This window comes from Rhyacophila brunnea, unplaced genomic scaffold (assembly GCF_057557595.1).
Source record: "Rhyacophila brunnea isolate RB1 unplaced genomic scaffold, BYU_Rbru_1.0 scaffold_4, whole genome shotgun sequence".
Taxonomy (NCBI): domain Eukaryota; kingdom Metazoa; phylum Arthropoda; class Insecta; order Trichoptera; family Rhyacophilidae; genus Rhyacophila; species Rhyacophila brunnea.
This window is the reverse complement of record NW_028233068.1, coordinates 23,326,273-23,343,625: the sequence shown is the minus strand read 5'-3', so window position 1 is coordinate 23,343,625 and position 17,353 is coordinate 23,326,273. Positions and strand designations below refer to the sequence as shown.

The 17,353-nt window shown below is 32.7% G+C and overlaps 2 protein-coding genes across 5 annotated transcripts in view; one reads left to right on the top strand and one right to left on the bottom strand.

The window, feature by feature from the left end:
• The first annotated feature begins 393 nt into the window (after positions 1 to 393).
• Positions 394 to 7,204, top strand: LOC147067105 (retinol dehydrogenase 12-like). Its single transcript, XM_085953997.1, has 6 exons — positions 394 to 652; positions 925 to 1,055; positions 2,128 to 2,326; positions 4,420 to 4,608; positions 5,226 to 5,335; positions 6,838 to 7,204. The coding sequence occupies exons 1-6, from the start codon at positions 502 to 504 to the stop codon at positions 7,033 to 7,035; spliced, it is 978 nt and encodes a 325-aa protein (XP_085810123.1). The 5' UTR covers positions 394 to 501; the 3' UTR covers positions 7,036 to 7,204.
• A 1,952-nt stretch (positions 7,205 to 9,156) lies between these two features.
• Idh3b (isocitrate dehydrogenase [NAD] subunit beta, mitochondrial) overlaps positions 9,157 to 17,353 on the bottom strand; it is a 32,882-nt gene continuing 24,685 nt past the window's right edge. For 2 of the 4 annotated variants that reach the window (XM_085953563.1, XM_085953565.1), the window contains exon 9: positions 13,072 to 13,457. In XM_085953563.1, the coding sequence (XP_085809689.1) occupies positions 13,364 to 13,457 (94 nt within the window). In that variant the 3' untranslated portion in view covers positions 13,072 to 13,363. Of the gene's footprint in view, positions 9,720 to 13,071; positions 13,458 to 17,353 lie in introns of those variants that run through there. The other 2 variants (XM_085953566.1, XM_085953564.1) reach the window with 2 other exon arrangements.

Here is a 17,353-nt window from a genome sequence, read left to right as displayed (position 1 = left end):
CAAAAAAAAATTGTCAAAAAAATAAAAGAATTTTTTTTCTGGATAGAGATACCCTAATCACCTAGCGGTATGAAATATACTTGTTGACCTATTCTCATACCTAACAAATATACATAAAAAAATTCATAAAAATCGGTTAAGCCATTTCGGAGGAGTTCGACCACAAACATCGTGACACGAGATTTTTATATATATAGAGATAATATCTAAATTATTATTATTGGATAAATATAAACAAAAGATAAGTTATGTTAGTAAAGTTGATAATTTTATTTATTGTGTACCCACCTATATTATTTACACAGGGAGACCTATGTTTATATTAGGGATATGTTTATAATTTTGCTGTCAGAGATAGTTTTACGTAGCTATATTATTATCTATGGCGTAGATACAGTCTGTCAGTTTTATTTTGACAAGCAGTCATTAGTAAAATTATTGGGTAATTTCGAATAAAGAGGTTAAATTCCTTAAGTAGGTAGGTACCTACCAAATGTTGATATGCAGAATTTTAGTTTATGGTCTCCCGTGCTTTTGGGAATTGCGGGAGCTTTAGTTTTATTTAAAGTATGGATGAAAGTTACCATGGGAGTGTGTAAATGTACAACTAGACTAGACGGAAAAACTGTGGTTATTACTGGAGCCAATGCGGGTAAGTGTTTATTTATTCATCAAAATGTGAATATTTGGCTCTATGCTAGGTACCTATATGTCAGCCTTCAATAATTCACTGGCATATGAGTTACCTACCTCATATTATTTTCCCCCTTGGTTTAGGACGTTTAGGTTGTGTTACCTATTATTTGTCTGTCCATTATCCTATACCTACTATTTTAAAAATCGTGTTATGTCTGCCACCAATGTATAAATTGGTTTGTTATTATTTCTTTTATGACAGTATTTTATTTGAATATATCGTTACAGGTATTGGCTTTGAGACCGCAAAGGATCTTGCAAAACGAGGAGCAAAGTTAATAATGGTATGCAGAGATATGAAAAAAGCGGAAGCAGCTAAGGCCACATTTATTAAAGAGTCAGGAAATACTGATATTATTGTAAGTTCAATTCAAATCATGCGATACAAACCTATCATACATATCAAACCGATTCAATCTATATTTTTTCCTTACTAGTTAATTTAATGGTTCACTGAAAATTGCCCATCATGGTAAATTATTATTGACTGCAGATTAAAAACAACGCTCACTGTCTTATAATAATATAAGACAATGGATACAATTATTATAAAATTACAGGTTTTTTTAAAAACCATTTCTGTTGCAGTTAGTATTTAGCTAGTTGCAGCTGCATTATTCAGATATAAATAAAAAAGAAAAAAATCAGGTAAACTCAAGGCCTGAACAAAAATGAACCATACGTAAGCATTCCGCATGCTTATATCTCCGCTCTATGCATTAGAGTAATATAGAATTTCTACGGCTGAATTAAATATTTTTTGAAAACGTAGCCGGTAAATATGGATTTGACTGATTACATTCATTTAAAAACTGCGAGCATGCGTTGCTGAAATTTATTGTTTTTATGTTAAATATAAAGTTAGTGATAATTATTTTTAGTTAATTTAGTAGAAAATATGGTTAACTATGTTATTAATAATTTGGTAGCCGCACTGAGAAGCAACACGATGGTATAACGTTTCATAGTTAAGTTGATAATAATAAAATTGAGGTTCTACTGTGCGTTATACGGAAGAAACACGGCTTCATTTTGCCGAAAAATAGGCGCTCTCTATATAGGTATCATTACTCTGAGGGTAAACTCGGATTATTCAAAATTATAAAGGAGATACATAGTTCAATATGTATTATCAAAATGTTGATCAATGTGAAACTGGTTGTCAATACACAATTGTTCTTGTTTTATAATGTGGTGGTGATTGTTAATTTTATTCAATATCACAGTGAGTAGGTAATAAATTTTTGAAGATGCTTGCTTCTTATCTGTCTATGAGTGCAACTGCCTAGGTACATACTAATTTTATCTGTGTCTGTTTTGTAAGACAAGACGCGCACTGCTTGGCAACATGTTCTATATTATTGTGTAGATAACTAGCAAATCATCTCATTTGACATAAGTAATGTATTACAATAATAATATATATTTTAGTTGGCACATGTGGACTTCACGTCACTTTCCAGCGTAAGAAATTGTGCAAATGAAATTTTGGGCAGTGTAACACGAATCGACATTCTTTTGAATAATGCTGGAACAGTCTCCGACAGCTTCACTACGACAGATGATGGACTCGACACCTTGATGTCTTCAAATTACTTTGGACCATTTCTATTCACCAATATTCTATTAGGTTTCTATTTACTTATACCAGAATATATTCTCCCATAACATCTCAATATTATTAAAGTGAAAAAACTTGCAGAATAGGTCAAAGCATAAATGAAAATTCTAAATTATCACTCTTATTGCTATGTAGGTGAAGTAATTTTTTTGCCTATGTTCACCATTTACAATAGAATGAAATTTGTATGAGCAGGCTCATTTACGAGATTTCTGCATATGCTATGTCCATTAATCTCAAATTGCATTGGCAGATTCTTGCATTTGAAGTCAAAATATATGTGCGAAGACTGTTTAGTGTAGCCACCAAGCTGACCAAGTGATATTTTTGGTTACTGGGTGGTAACTGAGCGTATATCATCAACCAATCAAATCAGGCGTAAACACAATCAAGTCGGTAACCGAATCATTCCGAGTAAATGCTATTTAGGGTCGACGATTGCTCATAACGATCGGTGTGGATTGTTGAATGTCCTTGGGCCTGCGAGTCTCCTAGTGTAACTAGACCTTTAGTAAATCAATAAAAGACAGTATCATATTGTTGTATAAAGTAATATTCTTTGTTATTTACTTTTCTAACATCTTTTTTCTTGAAAGACTGAAACTATCTTATATGAATATACGAGGGTGGGTCAATAATTCCTTAGAAAAAAGCATTAAAACAGTTTTTATTTTTGTATTTTTTTTTTATTTCTCAACATAATCTCCTTGGAGCTCAATACACTTGGTTAGACGTTTCTCAATTTTTTTTAAACCGTCAGAAAAATAAGTTTTCGGAAGGTCCTCAAAATAAGCATTTGTCCGATCGATGACTTCTTCATTTGAAAAAAAACGTTGTCCACTTAGCCATTTTTTTAAGTTTGGGAAAAGGAAAAAGTCACTGGGGGCTAAATCTGGCGAATACGGTGGGTGGTCGACCAATTCGAACTTCAATTCTTCAATTTTAGCCATTGATCGTAAACATGTGTGAACACGGGCATTGTCCTGATGAAAGAGGATTTTTTTCCTGTTTAAATGAGGCCGTTTTTCTTCAATTTCGTTTTTTAGCTGGTCCAATAAAGATGCATAATAATCCCCTGTTATTGTTTTTCCTTTTTCCAAATAGTCAACGAAAATAATTTCACGTGCATCCCAAAATACAGTAGCCATAACCTTACCAGCTGATTTTACGGTTTTCGCCTTCTTTGGACATGGTTTGTCTTTGCAATCCACTGCTTTGACTGTTCTTTCGTCTCGGGAGTATAGTGGTGTATCCATGTTTCATCTACAGTCACAAAGCGACGAAAAAATTCATCCGGATTGCGTTGCATGAGCGACAACAGGGCTTTAGAGGCCACCACCCTATTGCGTTTATTGTCGACTGTGAGCAAACGCGGCACCCATCTTGCAGAAATATTTTTCATGCCCAATTTGTCATGTAAAATAGAAATGACGCTACCTTTTGAGATCCCTGTAACCTCAATTATCTCACTCAACCTTAATCTTCGGTCACTTAACACCATATCGTGGATTTTATTGATCATTTCTGGTGTAGTCACCTCTACAGGACGTCCTGAGCGTGGTTCATCCTTTGTTGATGTACGACCACGTTTAAATTCATTTAACCAGTTATAAATAGTTGCAAGTGAAGGAGCAGATATGCCGTGAACTAAATCCAACTCATTTTTTATTTCCTTTGCTGTTAACCCTTTTATATTAAAATGTTTAATAACAGCTCTAATCTCAATTTTCTCCATTTTCCATTTTTCCATTTTCCACAAGCAAATTTTTTTTTTAAATGTACGAGAAACACACAACAACCCGACCAATCTGATTGAAACTTCGCAGCATACTGAATCGGTAGTGCCGCTGCATGAAAACAAACCGCTTACAGTACTAGTCGCGCCACCTGTCGGCTTTTCTAAGGACTTATTGACCCACCCTCGTATAAAATTATAATTTCATTTCATATTCATATCTCAGCAGAATAGTAATTCATAACTAGAAGGTAAAAATGAATCTAATTATTACAACAGTCGGAGCTAAGATAATTGATAAGGAGAAAAAGATCAGACGAAAGAAATCCTGTAAAAACTAATAATTTGTTATGAATTTGGTTTTTAGAATGCATTAAAAAATCATCACCCAGCCGAATAATCAATGTGGCGTCAGATACATACAAAATGGCAAAGTTAGATTTGGGCTGCCTCGATATGAGCAATGTAAAGAAAAGTGACACGAAAGCCTATGCCAATTCTAAATTATGTAATGTGCTCTTTACAAATGAATTGTCAGAGAAACTGAAAGGGACAGGTATGTTTTAATTTTTTTTGTTTTTTACCTTGTCCATAGAGTGGAGGTTTGTATTAACACATTTTTGTTTTATAAAGTCCATATTTTGACTCCAAACACACATTGAAAAACAATATGTGTATTTGTCAGACCCTGATTCAATCCTGGGACCCACAGCGTATAAAGACGCGTTAACTGCTTGGCAATCGTGGGTTTTAAATTTTAGACATAAACATAAGTGCCTGCAATGAATGAGTGGCAACGTGTCCGCTTATTCCCAATGTTGTTTTTCAATATATGTTTGAGCCCAGAGCATGGATTTATTATCAATGAGACAAAAACTATAGACTAAATCTATCTATATCTGATAAATAAAATATTTAAATTTTTAAGTAAAATCATTAATTATTATGATAGGTAGAGCAAGTGTTTTTCATCCGTTTCGATGATTGGTTTGTAGAGCCAATGAAAATATCGGAGTTATCTCAGATTTAAAAAAAGTAACGAAATGGTGTTATGGAGTTAACTAGTTAGAATAGATACAGATTATAATAAGGTTGAAATTTTGGCTTCGGAGGCCTGCTATTATTACGTTGATAGTTCCTGTTATATTTTCGTACTGCTTTTTTGGTTTGTAGGTGTCACTGTAAACAGTCTTACTCCAGGCGTTGTTGTGACCGAAATATTAAGAGATGCTCCTGCCTGGTTTCGAATATGTTGGAATGGGTTCAGCCGATTGTTTTTTAAGGTATTTCTAATTTGTTAACCTTGTTTCTTAAATTCCATAAATATATGATAATGTTGTTTGACAACACTGTTTGAGTTGAAGACATATTAGAGTAAATTCAACAGAAGAATTTAATTCAGAAAATTAAATAAAATTTGCACTGTTGCAAATTAAAAAATAATATCTAAGTCAATGACATATTAAATGGACGACTCACTTCATACCCGGCGCGCACGAGAAATTGTGCATGAAAGTCATTTACAGATGTATAGGTAGACGTCACGTGACCATATGACGTATCCATTTCCATTATGCGATACAAGCTTCGAGAATTTATAGTAATATAACCTCTATTGTAATGGCGTATTAGTGTCATTACTCATTACGTTAGAAACAGATTCTAGGTTACTTACGACTTCTCGGAGATTAGACGCATGTGAGCCCAGCACATCGCAGGCGTCTGAGCAATGGTTTCTGTCATTCAATTGCATTGAATAAACATATCTTAAAATGGCATTTTATCAATAGTAAATAATACTAACACATGAAAAGTGATATCCCATCTTTCTTGGAGTGCTTAGTAGATTTATTTTACAATTTTTAACTAGACACATTGGCATTTTGTAACACAACAATAACGGCGGAGTCGAAATCTGACAGTCAGAAATTTTGTATGGGCAGACCCAGCGGTGTTGCCAGACCGTTTGCAAGCGGAATGTTCATTTGAGCGTAGGATACAGATAATAAAATATGAATTTCACCATCCGGCAGACCCGACACAAAGTGAGTGTCATTTTATTTTCCAGATGCTTACACTCATGTGTAGGATTGAAAGATTTTTATAGTGACAATTGACGACTGTGCACTATTGCAGTTGTGTTTATTGTCTTAAATTATAAATAAAAAAATTATGTTCTACTAATAAATAATCCATTTGTGTGGCGCTCATAGACAATGTAGATGTCATTATTGGCTCACGTTTTGATATTGCTATTTTTTTATCCATGTAAGTATACATAACCACATACCTACCATATACATAATCACATTATCACAAGTAGAGGTTGTGATCGAAAAAACTTGCCTAGAGAGTAATCATGAGAGCTCAATCTCGAATTTTAAGAAATAAATTTTCCAAATTTTTGAGAATTCTCATTTCTCAAGAAATCGTCAATGAGATTCTCGAGAATTCGAGAAATTATTATCTACTAGGTAAAAATTAGAAAGGGGTAAGATGAAATGAAAAAGCGGCCTAATTGGAATAATTTAAAAACTTGTCAAGTTAAAAATATTGAGGCATAAAAACGTAAAAACAATCACTGCTAACCTTTAAATTACCACATTTAAATAACATGTTAATTATATCTAATGGCCAACGACTCCAAATGCATTAATTATTCAAGCGTCAAATGGATAATCTTTTCAATCCTTCTTATGTTTATGAATGTGTTAATCAATCCATCATATTAATTTTACCAGTATGTACTATCTATTTCATTCACGTTTTTAAATTTTCATTACAGAATGCCAGCGAAGGTGCACAGACGAGTATTTATGTTTGCGTGTCACCAGATGTTGCTAATAAAACTGGAGTGTATTTCAAAGATTGTAAAGTCATACCTCTAACTACTACAGAGGCTAAGGATGTAGGGTTGTCCAAAAAACTTTGGGATTTGAGCGAAACTGCTGTTAAACTACAGCCCAATGAAAGACATTATTAACATTTGTCACAATTACTTACTACCATAATATTATAGGTCACTTATTAACCAAATATGTAGTCATTTATGGCATATTATGTACCTACCTGCATGTTGTTTTGTACATTTAATTAATTTGTACTTAATATGTTATTTGTTATACAAAATAAAAATATTACCAAATATCAAATTGTTTGCGATTTTTCATGCCGATTTCATCAGGATAACATGACAGTTTATTTTTCCTATTCTATGATAAAACAATTAACAATATTTGGAAAGAAAGAAATATAATGTAGAGTAGGGATTCCCGATTGAGAAAAATGGTTAAATCGGAAGTTCTTATGCGTCGATGACATTGAGCTACTTTACAAACTACAAGCCAGCGAATTTACAATCTGCTTGTAAACTCGCCCAGTGTCATCATCGAACTAGCTAACAAGCAGATTGTAAACAATCTAACTAGAAAAGTTGGAAGCCGGGCTTCTTTACACGCTGGTGCGTGGGCGATCTGCGTCTGCGCAGTAGAGCGATAGTGGTGACCTCCCGGTAAAAAAACCAACTACTCAATACGTCAAAATAGTACCAAAAATGACGGTTTCAACTCACTAGCTTGTTGGCTACTGAGCGAGTGGAAAGTTTTGTGTCATCATCACAATCGCACTAGCTGACTCACCCGCTTTTAAACTCACTAACAAGCAGCTTGTAAAGTAGCTCAATGTCATCGACGCTTTATAAGTACTGGCTATATATATTTTTTTTCTTTTAATCATTTATAATAGCTTTCATCGGTGTATTTTTCATAACTATTTTTAATATTCAAATTGATTGAATTATCCTTTGTGTGTCCGCCTGTTATTGGGACCATTACTAATTCTTTTATTTTATATATCATATTGTACTTATTGTTCTATGATGGATCCTGTTGGTTGAATTAAAAAAAATTAATAGTGCAAAAATTTTCATGTTGAAATTGGTGTAAATAATATAGAAACGTCAGAATTATTTTGATTTTCGGCTAAAAGGTTTTAGCAATCTGACAGCTTACAAAATAGATTAATGGGTACGTAAGTCTATTTTTATTAGGTACAAGTATACGCTAGTGAGATCCTTGAAAATTCTTTGCAGTCATGGCATTGAAATAATGATAGTACATGCGGTCCTCTACTTTTGTACAAATTGGTTCAATGTGTACGAAAGTAGAGAAATGTAAAAAAAACATCAAAAAGTATATTTTTAAATATTTATTTATTTATCAATGAGACCAACCATAGTTAACAAGGTTTATTAACACTAAAGTGTTTTCTTCATAAACTCGTCAAGAGAGGGAGTGTAAGAGAGGAGAGCGACTGCATGGAAGCATACAGTTTTTGTATTGTTGACATTCATCTAAATTTTAACCTTATCATTGCCAGCCAATTTTTACTAGGTGGACACTTGTAAGCCAGCTATTTTTGGAATAAAATAAATCCCTTAAAAAATATGAAATAGGAACAGAATTATAAATATTTGTGAACATTTACCAAATCAACATGTTTCTCGAGTTTATCGTGAATATTTTCACACTAAAATGATAAATATTGTGTGAAAAATGAGAAAATATACTGTTCATTCAGAAGTTATCACGTATACAAGAACACACGAGTTAACTCATCCGTGGCCTGACGCAACATACATGCTTTGGCGAGTTAACTCGTCTGTGGCACTGATCAGGAATGATGAATGAACAGAATTTACAAATGTCGAGGACTGTCTGTATAGTAATTTTCATGTTTGCAAATCAAGAAGTTTATGCTTTAGTAAATTATTGCTAAAATAAAATGTTTAACTGCCAATATCTCTGAACGTTTTCAGGAAAACGCTCGTTTTCCGGATATGGGCTCAATTATTTTTACATAATATATCTCCATAAACTTATGTCGTACCTACATATTATTATAATGTAATGTTTATATTATTTATTTGTTTTATAATTATGAATACTTTTTTGGGTTCTGGAGCTCACATAGTCAAAATTCAATGTTACTCCAAGATATAGCGTCATTGTAGGGGGCATCCTCTTGTATGGAACGTACAAATATAATATTATCTATGTCTGTTATCTATGGTACCTATTTTAGGAGAAAACAAAAGCACACAAATAAAATGAGTTGTAGTTATTATTCTTAGTTCAAATAAACTTTGGCAATAAAATTCAAACAAATGAAGTAGTACAGCATAAATTCATTGTTAGAAATAATTAAAATTTAATAAACTGATGGTAAAACATTAGATGATTATAACACATAATGTAATTTAGCTAAACATTTTATAGATATCGGGTTGGCTGGTAAATTTATTGTGAATATGAAAGGGCGCTATGGCTGTTTAAAATATTTAATATTCAGAGAACATTGTTGATGTTTTTATATTATTGACAATGGCACCGATTAGAAAAAAGCCTAGAGTTTCCCGAAGATTGAGATGGTTATCAAAACCGAGACAGAATATTGATGATATTCAGGAAAGCGCAATATTACTATCTGGTGTAAGAAAAGCAGCTTTAAAATCTGTTCTAACTGAAAGAGTACAAGAAGCATCATATCCATGTGTCAGGTAATAATTATATTGATAAGTCTTCTGTTGGTTAGTCTTTAGCACCCACGGTGACCTAGTTGGTGGAGTGGTTGTTTCTCGAGCCGCAAGTTGCAAATTCGTTCCTGCAGCTGGTAAAAAATACATGTATTTTAATGTGAGTGTAAATACAGTGCAAGTACACAATGGGTTGAGTGAATGGTTGACAATCATTCTTTCTAAAAAGTTACAGTTTACCGTATTGTTTTGTAGTGATAATCATTTGATGCCTAAAATGCACAAAAATTAAACACAATCTAGTAAGTAGGTATGTCAGTCGATTGGCATTAGTTGGATATTACATTAAGAAAACAGTGGTTTTGGACCAATTTATACACATTTTTTCATTAAAAGAAAAACACATAAGTTATACTGTATTGTCTTTTATATTTAAGGCGATTAATGGCAACACAGGAACAGTTCGGACATGTGTTAACTGAAAGATGTAAAGCAGCATTGTCTGAAAATATTGAAAACTCAAATGGCACCGTTTATGCAAGAATTTTAAGGCAAAGAGGACGTTCTGGCCTAAACGATTCCTCGGATAAGCGACACCGCCGTTTCCATAATGAAGATAGATAGAACATACATAAACAAAGATTAGAAATTTTAGCCAAACCTCGGGAATAACTTCAGGTATATGTCATAAATAACAGTTTAGGTGCTATTCTTGAAGTAGTGATATCAAACCAATTCCTTTACTTGAACATCTCTTACGAATTTTTATTATTATCTTGGATATCGTATGAATGTAAATAAATTATAATAAAAATTGTATTAAAATATTTACTTTACTTTATTTTCAGGATATGAATATGTTTTCTGCCGAGATGTGTACGGGAAATTGAGGTCACTAGTACTTGGCAACACAACAGTTTAAAATCCAACTTATAATTATGTAAGCTTTCATAATTCAGGGTTAATGATAAAGAGTCACTGCGAAAATGTTGAATCAAACAAAATAATGATGTTCCAACTTTCTATAATGAAAATTAAGAAGTACATACTGTTAAAAAATATGATGTTCAGTTGTAATCGGTTATTCATTATTTTAGACTAAATAAAATGAAACTAACTGATAATTTTATTCTGTCAACAAGTAAAATTTTATTTACAAATTAATTCACTGTTACAATGATACCTGTAATAAATAAACAAGATTAATAATGAAATTCAATAAAATAAAAAATATAATGAAATAAAATTATTTTACATACAATAAATATACTTAAAATTATAGAAAATGGTTTAAATGGGAGAATATATCCATGTAATGTACTTTTTAATGACTTAATTTCTCTATAATATAATATGCAACTGATCACTATAGATCAGCGGTTCTCTACTGGTGGCACATTTTTTTCTATTTTAGCATAACATACCTTGATGTCCAGTAGTGTAGTGTAGTAGTAAACCTGTAGTATTAGAAGTAGCAATGAAATAATCACAGAAACACCCAGACCTATTGTGACTTCATCAGGAATCAAACGCGTAGGCCCTGGATGTGAAGCCAGTGCCTTACACATTGGACTACTGAGACTCGTGGTATGTGGATGATTTGTGCAATATACACCATCCAAAAATAGTGCTTATTTAAAATAATATTTAATAATGTAAGAGATTTTTTTGTTGGTAGAACTAAAATTTTTGAATTTGGTAGTACACGTTTGTGAAAACCTCACTGCTATAAATGATAGAATTTTGGAGTAGTTAATTACTGATTCTAACATACTATGGTAATTATAGTTCATGAAACATGGGTAAGTAATATGTATACTATTACAAGGTCCGTGTCCACCAGATCACAGTTTGCTAATAAATATTGTGTGGTTCAACAAAACTTCAGTAGGTATTGTGTATCAGATATTATTTGTCTATGTATTCAATACAGATAACATTAAACTAATTTTTTCAATTTATAATTCAGTGGCTCAGTGGTTAAAGGTCCAATGTCAAAAATTGATCAAAGTGAGTTAATGCCATGGTTGGTCTTAAAATCGTCCATATTAATATGTCCTACAAGGTCCAATGTCTGCTAAGCACCAATAAGGAGATATTGAAAATCTATGGACCAGTCATTTTGAATCCTTAATAAAATTGTGTTGTAAAATGACCAATGTCGACATCAGTCCTTTTTGCATGGGACACATTTCTTTGTGGCAATCATTTTAAACGGAGCAGGTACATACTGTCTATGACCAACGTCACTTGTCAACAGTTTCAAACAATTTGTAAAGTGTTTGAAATCGACTTTGTTGTTTATTATCTCCATAAACGTCGAGATTTGTGCATCATGTCTTCCAGATCAAGACATTTTGTGGAATTATTATGCAGAGATGGCACATTCATATCTTATAAAACTAATTGACAAAACTACTCAGGAAGTTAACATGTTCAATTAATTTCTTAAATTTTTAAGCACTGCTTTCAAAAGAATATGTCCACCGTAAACAAAATACCATTGGCGAACCCGTTCCATGGCTTCGAATGAAGTGGATACAATACCGAAAAAATGATGCAGGCTGGATTTTAGGTCATTTAGGGTTCTGAATGTTATGAGGTCGCGTACGGGCCGTAACCGGCAAACTAATATTATGTCTCTTCATAATAAACCTATTTCTCTGCCGGCTTTAAAAGTAAGAGATCTGCTGCTGTCTCTTTTGCCCTTCATTCACCTATGTAGTCACTATTTCTACCAATCAATGACCAAGGGGGAAGAAAATGTTGCTGAATTTTTTCCTGACAAAGATGAAGCTGATAGAGATGAAAATGAAGATTAATGTAGTTTTGTTCAGTGTTAAAGTATAACATCATTCTACCTACCTGATTTATTTTATTTCATAATAATTTTAATATTAATCGTACGGCTAATAGTCATTTTTTCTTCTTGTTTATAAATTGCTTAATAAACCTCCTTATGACTTTTTAAAAATATATTATAAAACTCACTTTTATGTTTAATTTTCCTTTCCAAATCGAATTATAATTGACATTGGACCTTTTAGTTTTATTTATATCCACTGTAGTTCACTGTCCCTCAAAAACTAGCTGTGTACAAAAACGTCCAATGTCAATTCTAACTTTTTAAATATATACATATACGAAATAAAAAGTGCTCTAAACTGATCACAAGATTGAAATGGAACACTTTAAAATGATATAAAGTTTTGTGTTTATTTTCAACAAAAAAAAAATATTTTCAAACTCAGAGAAACTTTTAACTGCATTTGAAAACCAATTGCGAATTATGACACTGGACCTTTAAGTATTGAGCTGCTGAATTCATGATTGCATCCCACTATACTATATTAAAAATAAAAACAAACGTGTTTTGAATTAGTTTGAATATTGCAAAAAACATTTGCTTTCATAATGAATATGTTGAATTTCATTGTTTATAGCCAATCTTGCAGGCTCAAAAATAAATAGATAATAAATAAAATATAAAATATAATAGCATTTTAATAAATATTTTCTATAACAATTAGGTGCAGCACATTTCATTAAATTTATCCAAATAAATTTTTATGATATTAGAATTTATAACCCAATTTACTTTTCTATGTATCTTTCATTCGATAGGTATGTAAAACAATGTGGCAATATTGTTGATAAAACTTTCATCGAGGATGATATTTATGATACATTCAGAGAAAGCTATTGGAAACACGTACTGAGAAATGAAAGATAAGTGAATAAATATGTCTACTTTGGCATTATTTTCACCTATATTATTTTACTTCAAGTTTGCGATAACTGCATGAGTGAAGTCAATCGTGTTTGACTGGCCTCCGATGTCCTTTGTCCTGACCTTTCCTGCTTTCAGGACTCTGCAATTAAACAAAAATACATTATTAATATGAAATTATTCTTCATTTAGACCAGGCTAAGTGTGAACACGGGGCAAGTGCAAACTCGCCTTGTAGTATTGGTAATAATGCGGTCAGTGACATCTAGTGGATTGTTATCATTATACTTTTTCATTTCTCACATAAAATTGTTGTAGAGATCTGCCTTACCGACTTTCGAGTAAACATGACTCAATCCGACGCTTGCATTTTTTGAGATTGGATACGTTAGAGGTGCTCCACAAAAACTAAATTAAATTGTTATATTAAAAGGCGAGTGAAATGATTCGTTGCTCTCCATTTAATATAAATGTTGCTTTATCCTGTGTGGCAATAGTAAGCTTGTTGCTTTCATACTTTTGGAAATCCAGGTGAGTTCACACGTACCTCGTTTTAGTTTGTCATTTTATGGCTACGGCCGTATGTTGTAGCTTAACCACTGGGAAATGCCAAAAGAAATGGCGTATTTCAAAAAAACACTACCTTATTCTTAGGTCAATAATTATTATAAAGCAATCATTATTCGTAGGATGTTTATCACACTTACATGGTCAAAGACATAGTTTATAATTAGAATCATTAGAATTATCTTCAAATGTGTTAATCTTTTTTGAATAATAAAATTCCTAATTCTTGTCAAATTTGGGATCAAAGAGAATATCAATATGATTTTTGATCTTAAATATTTCACTATAATAATGTCGACATAAATTATACTAATGGTTTTATAAATGCGTTTAAAAATCAATAAATGTAAAAAATCTTAACACCACTGCACATAAATGTACTGAAATATGACAATATTCTAAAGAATTAGAGCGAGAGGTTTAAAAGAATACTATTTTATGTAATAAAAATACTTTATGCAGTCATCAAATGTTTAAAATAAATATAAAGGGTAATAAGGCTTCAAAATTATATAAATAGATTATCTACAACGTTTAATGAATATCCAGGATCATGCTTTGAAAATGCAATAAAAGCTCTATTTTGACCTACGCTGAGCATGTCCGCCCTTAAGATTAATAAAAATCTCATTATGGCACTAATGAAATTCATTGAAAACGTTTTCACGTCAGTTTTTGAAGAAATAGTCTTATTTTATTGTTTATACGACAACATAAAAATCGGGGCTTTTTGATTAGAGTAATTTGGATACTGTCTGTTCGGTACTGGTGTTCAATCGATATCTCGGGATGGGGTGTGGTTGGAATACTCATCCAATTTACATTATTGCCAACAAAATAGACCCTAAAAATTAGATTCGCTTATTTTTTTATTATTATTATTGATAACCATATCCTTGCTTTTTCACACAAGGTGGTTGTTAGTAATTTTGAACAATCACAAACACCCAGGCTTTGAGAAAATCACATAAATATATTGTGTCCTCACCGGGTCGAACCCAGAGCTACCGGATAGAAGGTCAGCGCCATACACACTGCACAACGAGAGCCACCTGGATTCGCTTATTAAGCAACAAAATTTTGTGTAATTTCATTTATGTTTATTGAGCCATCATTAAGATTTTCATTTTTACACAACACATGAGGTAGTTTACCCAGGTTTGATGACTCTTGGTGTAGACGGATTCCATTGGTATGAAAATGCTACTCCTTCAAAATCAAGATTTGTAAGAAAAGCTATAACTTTAGTGTTTGAACAAGTAGGTATTGTAAATCATGAACATCATTCTTATTGTTGGCTATAATATAAAGGCGTGCATTTTTGAAGCAAGTATTAATAGACAAATTCGAAGTTCAGTTTTTAAATAACTGTCAGAATTTTAAATGAATGGTAAGTATTTATTTCAAAGTATCGGTATAAGCCCACCAGTTTTAATGTTGAATGTAAAATATTGGTACAGCAAGAAATACGAGGGTGGGTCAATAATTCCTTAGAAAAAAGCATTAAAACAGTTCTTATTTTTGTATTTTTTTTTTATTTCTCAACATAATCTCCTTGGAGCTCAATACACTTGGTTAGACGTTTCTCAATTTTTTTTAAACCGTCAGAAAAATAAGTTTTCGGAAGGTCCTCAAAATAAGCATTTGTCCGATCGATGACTTCTTCATTTGAAAAAAAACGTTGTCCACTTAGCCATTTTTTTAAGTTTGGGAAAAGGAAAAAGTCACGGGGGCTAAATCTGGCGAATACGGTGGGTGGTCGACCAATTCGAACTTCAATTCTTCAATTTTAGCCATTGATCGTAAACATGTGTGAACACGGGCATTGTCCTGATGAAAGAGGATTTTTTTCCTGTTTAAATGAGGCCGTTTTTCTTCAATTTCGTTTTTTAGCTAGTCCAATAAAGATGCATAATAATCCCCTGTTATTGTTTTTCCTTTTTCCAAATAGTCAACGAAAATAATTCCACGTGCATCCCAAAATACAGTAGCCATAACCTTACCAGCTGATTTTACGGTTTTCGCCTTCTTTGGAAATGGTTCGCCTTTCGCAATCCACTGCTTTGACTGTTCTTTCGTCTCGGGAGTATAGTGGTGTATCCATGTTTCATCTACAGTCACAAAGCGACGAAAAAATTCATCCGGATTGCGTTGCATGAGCGACAACAGGGCTTTAGAGGCCACCACCCTATTGCGTTTATTGTCGACTGTGAGCAAACGCGGCACCCATCTTGCAGAAATATTTTTCATGCCCAATTTGTCATGTAAAATAGAAATGACGCTACCTTTTGAGATCCCTGTAACCTCAATTATCTCACTCAACTTTAATCTTCGGTCACTTAACACCATATCGTGGATTTTATTGATCATTTCTGGTGTAGTCACCTCTACAGGACGTCCTGAGCGTGGTTCATCCTTTGTTGATGTACGACCACGTTTAAATTCATTTAACCAGTTATAAATAGTTGCAAGTGAAGGAGCAGATATGCCGTGAACTAAATCCAACTCATTTTTTATTTCCTTTGCTGTTAACCCTTTTATATTAAAATGTTTAATAACAGCTCTAAACTCAATTTTCTCCATTTTTGTAAACAAGCAAAATTTTTTTTTAAATGTACGAAAATAAAAAACAACAACCCGACCAATCTGATTGAAACTTCGCAGCATACTGAATCGGTAGTGCCGCTGCATGAAAACAAACCGCTTACAGTACTAGTCGCGCCACCTGTCGGCTTTTCTAAGGACTTATTGACCCACCCTCGTAATATTCAAAAATCAGTAGTAAAAATAAATGATCATTATTTAAATGACATGGGCCAATCAATGACATTAATATGGACGAAGCATCTGGAAAAAAAAATGAAACTCACTATTTTGTCCGGTCTGCCGAATGGCATAATCTGTTCTAACGCCGTTACAATAAAGGTGATATTGCTATAAATTCCCGATGCTTTTTGTTGGGTCTGCCGAATGGTTCGGTTCGAACGGGTTCGCTCAAACGAACATTGATACTAGAAACACTGTTCTAACGCCATTACAATAAAGGTGATATTGCTATAAATTCCCGATGCGTGATATCGCATAATGGATATTGCGTGACGTCTACCTATGCATGTGCGAATGTCGCTATGAGTGAATTTACTTGCTAGCTACTGTACTGAGTGCGTCGTCCATTAATAATGTCATTGGGGCCAATAGATAAAACCAATATCCATTATTATTTTGATAGTATGAAAAGTAAAAAACATTCAATGGGGCGCACTGCATTTTAGGGTTACCATTATCGCATATAAAGTATATTAGTCTATGCATTCATGAATATCGGTAAGAACAAACTATTTATGATTACATTATTATTAAAAGAAGATCAACTAAGAAGTCGCACAGGTGCAGAAAAAAGAGCTAGATGGACATTTCACACAAGAAATGCGAATAACCTCAAAGATTAAATTAATAATTGATCAAAAATAT

What these genes read in the sequence shown, in the direction of transcription:
- LOC147067105 (XM_085953997.1), top strand. Translation starts at nt 502, where the DNA reads ATGCAGAATTTTAGTTTATGGTCTCCCGTGCTTTTGGGAATTGCGGGA. An exon ending in TATTACTGGAGCCAATGCGG is followed by an intron (nt 653 to 924) that starts GTAAGTGTTTAT and finishes ATATCGTTACAG; the next exon opens with GTATTGGCTTTGAGACCGCA. An exon ending in CAGGAAATACTGATATTATT is followed by an intron (nt 1,056 to 2,127) that starts GTAAGTTCAATT and finishes TATATATTTTAG; the next exon opens with TTGGCACATGTGGACTTCAC.